This window comes from Saccostrea cucullata, unplaced genomic scaffold (assembly GCF_032062105.1).
Source record: "Saccostrea cucullata isolate Sc308-1 unplaced genomic scaffold, CSIRO_AGI_Scuc_v1 ctg15529, whole genome shotgun sequence".
In the NCBI taxonomy this organism is placed as follows: Eukaryota; Metazoa; Mollusca; class Bivalvia; order Ostreida; family Ostreidae; genus Saccostrea; species Saccostrea cuccullata.
In genome coordinates, this window is record NW_026918049.1 from 6719 (window position 1) to 13865 (window position 7147).

The 7147-nt window shown below is 34.6% G+C and overlaps 1 protein-coding gene across 1 annotated transcript; it reads left to right on the top strand.

The window, feature by feature from the left end:
* Positions 1 to 5050: 5050 nt before the first annotated feature.
* Positions 5051 to 6673, top strand: LOC134239513 (histone-lysine N-methyltransferase SETD1B-like; the record flags this gene model as incomplete). The annotated part of the gene is made up of 2 exons (XM_062721716.1): positions 5051 to 5077; positions 6210 to 6673. Coding segments are annotated over exons 1-2 (467 nt in total), but the record flags the coding sequence as incomplete, so codon positions are not given.
* Between the last annotated feature and the right edge of the window lie 474 nt (positions 6674 to 7147).

Sequence of the window (7147 nt, forward strand, 5' to 3'; positions counted from 1 at the left end):
GGTGATTTTAACTTTTTCCAGAACCAATTTTTCCCCAAACACTACCACTTACCCTTCTTTGACTACACTGCAACGTGCCCGTTGAAAGTGAGGTTAAACTTGTGTGCCAATTTTCACTGCATATTATTAGTTACATAGTCTTTTAGTGACGGGGTATGGGATGATACCTGGTTAGTAAATTTCATACCTGGCGAGGCGGAGCCGAGTCAGGTATGAAATTTACTAACCAGGTATCATCCCATACCCTGTCACTAAAAGACTATGTAACGAATTTACCCCACCGATGAAACATTTACGTTTTATCTGTAGTTTATAAATGGTTTTCTCTGCTAAATGCTTCATCGCGCTTGTACTGTGCCTATTATGACGTCACGTATGTGTTTGTGACGTAATACATCGACCGTGTATAGATTTACAACTGACCGTGTATGGATTTACAACTGACCGTGTATAAGTAATCCACCGCCTTCACGTGACAGTCTTCAACCAATCGTAAGCCAGGATTTCGTAGAAAAATCATCAGAGGTGGGGTAAATTAATATGATTATCTTTGCAAAAAAGTGCCCCCACCACCGGTTTCGACGTCTATGTACATTGAGAGAGTAAATTTCTTAAATCGCGCCTATTATTATATATACATGTAATTCATTGTTCTATGATACTGTGAGTTCCTTTAAATTTTTCTGGTTCGTGACATACACTAGTAGTTTGTTTTTGTTTTTTTTTTTTGTTTTTTTTTTTTTTTTTTTAAAATTAAATTGACAAGAAGTCAAAACTATAATGATTTCGGTTAACGATCCAGTGTATGTACAATTGCAGGGGATATGTCTTCTGTATTGTATATCTGCAAACGTTCTTGAATATCTCTCTGAACGCAACAAAATAAACTATTTACAAACACACACAAGTTAAATTGATGCAAAGCATCAAATCGGCCGCGAACAAAATTCTGTATCTCAAAAAGTAATTTCACAATTAAAAAAGCATCTATGCTAGGAAAGCACACGATATTCAAAGCTGAAATAGTGATCATTTTTATTTCAGACTGCCTTCAAAACAAAATAAATAGTTTTAAAAAATAGATAAATAGAAATTTTAGTACATTTGCTCATAAAATGGATTTATCGATGTAATAATTTCAATGAGAAATGATAAGAATTTATTGTCATCAAAATGAAGATGTAGGCCTCTCAAGATGAACCACCTGGATCTTTGTCACAGGATAGGCTATGCTGCAAGGCACGGTGCAAAATGAAGAGATATTATCCTTATGTCACTCGCAGCTCTAACATATTCAAAACAATTTTTTACAAGTTGAACAACTTTTCAATTCTTATTCATGCACTTTTACAATGTCATTATTATCCGGAAAATCATGACGATTTTCTTCCATATCTTACACACTCCCAAGTCAGGGAGTACCTATTGTAAACTCTTTTTTGTATAACCATAAATTGTTAATTATCCGACGAGAAATGACTATGAAGTTGAAACATAATTAACAACAATTAATACTTAGTTTAAACAGTTTTTAAAAATATTTTACTCATGATTTTACACGTTATCATTTAAAATTTATTTTACTGAACTAATACAAAAAAAGAACATCTCATTTCCCCATACGTGCGCCTCCTAACACAATCACAAATAGATCGGCCGCTGCTGTGGCCGATGATAGAAAGAAATCAGTCATAGAAAAATCTAACGTTAACCAAGTAGCTACAACGAAGTTTTTGATACGTCATGATATTAAAAGACTATTTCTATTTAATTTATAAAAAAAATTGTATGCGTTTTAAGTTTCTCTTTAATATGTATTGGTTGAAAAAATTCTCCCTATAGCTCGTAAAGCAGTGGAAAGGGAGAAAAAATCTGTACTGAAGCAGTATATGTACAATACCGGTATTCTTTAATATTTTTAATTTTTTGACACGTATCCGCGTGATTTTACTACGCCCCCTCCCCCCCCCCCCCCCGCAAAAAAAAAAAAACATTTAGGAGGGGCGTATAAAATGTTCGGATTTTTATTGAAACCAAGAGACATAAGTATAAATATATCATTAATGCACAGAGATTTTATATGAGCGACATGTATATTAAATATGAATAATAAAGGCATTTATAAATCCAGCAATCTATCGACTTTAGTTTGATTTCGCCAAGTATTAATGCACATTTAGCTTGTCCTGGAGTAATATTTAGTGGACCACATTTCATTTCCGGAAGTTTCCAAAAAAAAAAAAAAAATTAACTTTTCATATCCGACAGTCTTTACATTTTAAAAGTTTTCATCTCCGACATTTGTCAAATTCATGTCAGTATTTTTTCGGCAATGAAAAAAAATCATACTTCCGTCATAAATAATATTTATACATATATACAATACCCTGTTAAAAATCTATTTCCATCTTTGTTATATATATTAACCTTACAGTGCCATAAAGGTATCTTTTAAAAAATCCAAAAATGTGAAAAAAAAATAATAATAGTGTCGGAAATGAAAATAAAAATGTCGGATTCCGAAATAATAACAGAAATTGTCGGAAAATGCAATGCAAAATTCAGGAAATGAAATGCAGAAATCTAGTAGATATAATTATTAGCCTTTGAATAGGTTAGAAACAGTGTTCACTTATAAAAACACAGGGGATATGGTACTTTAGGTTTTCTCAAATGAGACAATTATAGACTAACCCCTAACTGCCCAATCCGCAGGCATGTTGTTTTTACAATAACGGTTGTAGGGTAGTACACCGTGACATAAGCCCCTGTCACAGTGACCCCCCACTTATTGACAACAATATTAAACGTAAAGAATGACAGATTTTTTTATTAATACTATAAAGAATCAGGCGCGTAGCCAGGCGTACGTTTGTACGCACAAACGTCCACATCATTTTTCAAAAAAATAAAAAAAAAAATTTTAAAAAAGAGGAAAAGAAAGAGAGAGGGGGAGAGAATAGCGAGACAGGCGTAATATTGTAAAGCGTACTCAAAATTTTTGCCAAATATTATAGATATATTTAAAAATAAAAAAAAAATACTTAGAAACATTTAGAATTAACGATAAAAAATAAGATAGTATACACCTCACTGAAATCAAATTTAAGATTTTTCCGGATTTTGGTTTACTATCGAAAATTGCTGAGTTTTTTTCCAAGTGTAAATACATTCTTAAAGATTTTCTCTGCTGCAGATTACACAATAAATTAGTTTTAAAATCACAATTCAGCTTCATGAACATCCAAAATCAATTTAAACCAATCGTATATTTTACTTTTTTATAATTGTTGTAAAAGATACCAGATTTGTGAATACCTATAAACATTTACAGTGTGTATTTTAAAATTTTTACAATGTATGAGGTAATGTGCAAAAAAAAAATGAGCTGAAAAGAATTCTTCTTTGTTATTTTCAATCTTTAGAGGTGTATTTTCAACATTAATTTAAGCGTATCATTCATTTACGTGGTCTGTCGAAACCAGTCAACCACTCTAACCAACTACCATGTTTTACTATATGTATTTTGTTGAGCTTCTAAAATTGTTTTAATGGGTTCGTAAACAACGCTATTGGACATATCCTTTCTCATTTTTGAGTATTTGTCCACATTTTATGCAAGGAAAGAACAGACCTCAAATGTGGCTGCGTAACAAACAGAAAAAGTGTCAGAAAAATGCTATCAGAAGGGTCAAATATGCACATCGAAATCGTTGAAAATTCACCAGCTTCCAAGACCCGGCCTATTCAGGCGTCCACATCAAAAGTACCCTGGCTACGCCCCTGAAGAAATATATTTTGAATGATGTGAATTTTTTTGCGAGCGGAAGTCGGACGTTTATCATGTACTTATTGGAAAGAGAGTGTAACTAAATGATTTGTGTTGGACTTACGAACATTCATCTGTTCATTGCATACTGATTAATCTGCCAGTAAACAGGCGGTGAAGGTAAATATATGTACATTTGTATTCTTAATACTATTTTAAATGATAATGTTGATACCAGTGTATTTAAACAACAAAATAAGCATGTCCCATCTTCCCGACAGGAAACTCGATCAATAAATCTATACATTTCTTTAATAAATATATTATTTATGTATTAATTTTTACTTATTGTTTACTACATTCTCTTGGAGGAAACACTAGCTATTAATACGACTTTATATCCTCAATTAATTTTAAAAAAGTAGTTTTTCAATTAATATCGAATGAACACAGGCATACAATTTGTATAATAGGCCGAGGGCGGACCTTTTCTTATAGAGCCAGGCGGACCTAATATATGTTATCGTATTTGGTCCGGCCGGACCTTTAAACGAGGCGGACCAAATATTATGCGACACCGGTCGACAGGGGACGCTCACTCCTCCATGGCACCTGATCCCACCACTGATGTTTTGAGGTTCTTATTTGCTCTGCTACAATTTTTTGTATTATTAAATGGACTTATGAGCTTGAATATTGTTCGTAATCTCCATATATTTCAAAGACATTACTGACCCCTTCTACACCTGGGCTGTAGCCTTTGATATGATATAGTTCAGTAAATAAAGTTTTGAATGGGAAAAATACATTTCCAGTTTCTGTATCTGAAAGAATTTGAGAACCATAAAGAATACATTGTGCAGTCTATCTTTAGAAATGTTTTTCTCGTGCGCTTGTATTCATCAGGATATGCTTTCTCCATTTTGGCCAATGAAACTTCACAAATTTTTAAAACATTCGTGGGATCACTGATCTTTATCTTCACCTTTTAGTGGCCTGCAAAATAACTCTTAGCCTCTTTTTCTTAATAACCTTGAAAATACCACCAAATGAGGCGTACTTTAAAAAAAAATGTTTGGTTGTCCTCCCCCAGCTGACTAAAAATTGGCCCGACTTAAAGACTTTTTTTTACATTCCAGGACACAATATTTTTTTGTTTTCTTCCTATTATATCGTCAACACAAACATTAGTTTAGAGATGGCATAAAACAGTCTTTTTTATATTTTCCCATATGAAACAAAGTTTGGTGGAATATTATAATAATGTGAGGGCTGTAATTGTTTCAATGATAAAGTCTATCAATAATGGTGGGTATTTATCTGTACAACATTTATATTTAGTCTAATTATAATACATTCTACTACGTTCTTTTGACTTAATTGCTCATTGGCGATTGATGCAGTCTTTAGTATATTATTATGCTATATAAAAATAAACTCATTTCAATCTTAATATATGGCAACCCTGTGGATTGGGGTTGTTTTATTCGAATTTGCCAATATGGTGTATTATTGATAAGCAACTTACATAAACTAAACATGATTTAATTTCCAGGATTTTACACCCCTATATGGTCGGGGTTGACTTTTAGCAGGATCTTGCACCCCTGTATGGTCGGGGTTACTTAGAATACAGCAGGTTTTTTGCACCCCTATATGGTCGGGGTTTATTCATGCAATATCCTGCACCCCTATATGGTCGGGGTTGTATTCAAGCAGGATCCTGTACCCCTATATGGTCGGGGTTTATTAGGCAATATCCTGCTCCCCTATATGGTCGGGGTTTGATCTTAGCAGGATTTTGCATCTATATATGATTGAAGTTACTTAAGCAATATCCTGTACCCCTATATGCTCGGGGTATTATTTAAGCAGGATATTGCACCCCTATATGGTCGGGGTTGAATTTACATATTTTACACCCCTATGGTGGGGGTTTATGGTTGGTAAGTTGCTGCACCCCTATATGGTTGGGGTTATTTGTTTTGTTAGAATTTTCACCAAATATGGTTGAGGTCTACTTTCTGAATGTATTGCACAAAATGAATAAGATACATACATTCTTATATTGTTGAGGTTTCTAAAGATTCCTTATCTACGGACTTTATGCATAATGCATATATATTTGGAAATTTGTAAATATAATTACTTCACAGTTATAAAGCATAATGTAATATATAAATAGAAATTAAATAATAATGGATGCAGTTATAATACAGTCCACTGTAATATGTTCTGATGCTGCTAATTAGCAGAATTGTACTACAAGCATTGATTGGTATATATGAATTTTATTCAAGTTTATCCAATTATTTAAATTTTAAAGAGTGTATTTTTTAACTGAAGAATCAAAGTTTAAATTGTTGCTTTCAATGGTCAGGTTAAGAGCTCTGAAATATTCTTATTGATTAGATTCATATCTTCTTAAGAAATATTGTAGATGAATGAACCAGCTGGAGCGAGGCGACCAGCCAGGGCCAGAAGGCTAAGAAGACAAGTACCAGCCGCGGCAGGTTCAGCTGATCAGGCAGCTCAGCAGGACGCTTTAGAAGCTGAACAGGCGGCTCAGCAGGACGCTTCAGATACCTTACAGCCGCAGCTAGTAGCAGCTGTAACGGAGCAAGTCCTAAAGGCAATCCGCGAACAGTCGGCTGGTGGTCAATCTGGGGAGGAAAGAGGACGTGAACGCCAAAGAAGCTCGAGAGGAAGGAAACGTAGAAGACGGTCCTCTTCAGGTAGCATGTTAGACTCTAGTTCAGATCGAGATAAGTCGGATAATGACTCAGAGGACAGCTCATCCAGTGAGGAGAGTGATTCAGATGATGAGCAACAGCTCTTATCAACTCCAATTTCTTCTCAAGTCGATAGTAAACTCAAAAACAAACTAGATGCTGTCATGAGACAGTAATACCCGCACTAAGGTGTTTGCCTCTAAATACACAATCCAATCCGGCTTACCAAGGAAAAAGTCAAAATAATTCTATATAATTCAGGCACGTAGCATCGTTTTTGAAAGTGGGAGAGGGGGGGGGGGCAGCCTGAGAAATTTTTTTTACTTACCTAAAAAAAATGACAAGCAAAAAAAAATGAAATGGGGGGGGGGGGGGTAGTGGCCACCTTTTTTTCAAGGCAAAATTACTTTCACTTCCAATTTTTTTCCCATATTACTTTGCTATGTATATACTGTGGTAAAAAGTGGGGGGGGGGGGGCAACCATCTTTTCAATGGACATTTTCTTATAGTACAGGTAATGTTGGGAAAAAAAGGGGGGCAGCTCCCCCTCCCCCCCCCCCCCCCCCCCCGGTTGCTACGTGCCTGTAATTTACATGTATTCATCAAATTGAGTATGAAATTATCCCTGTGACCTATAACTCAGAA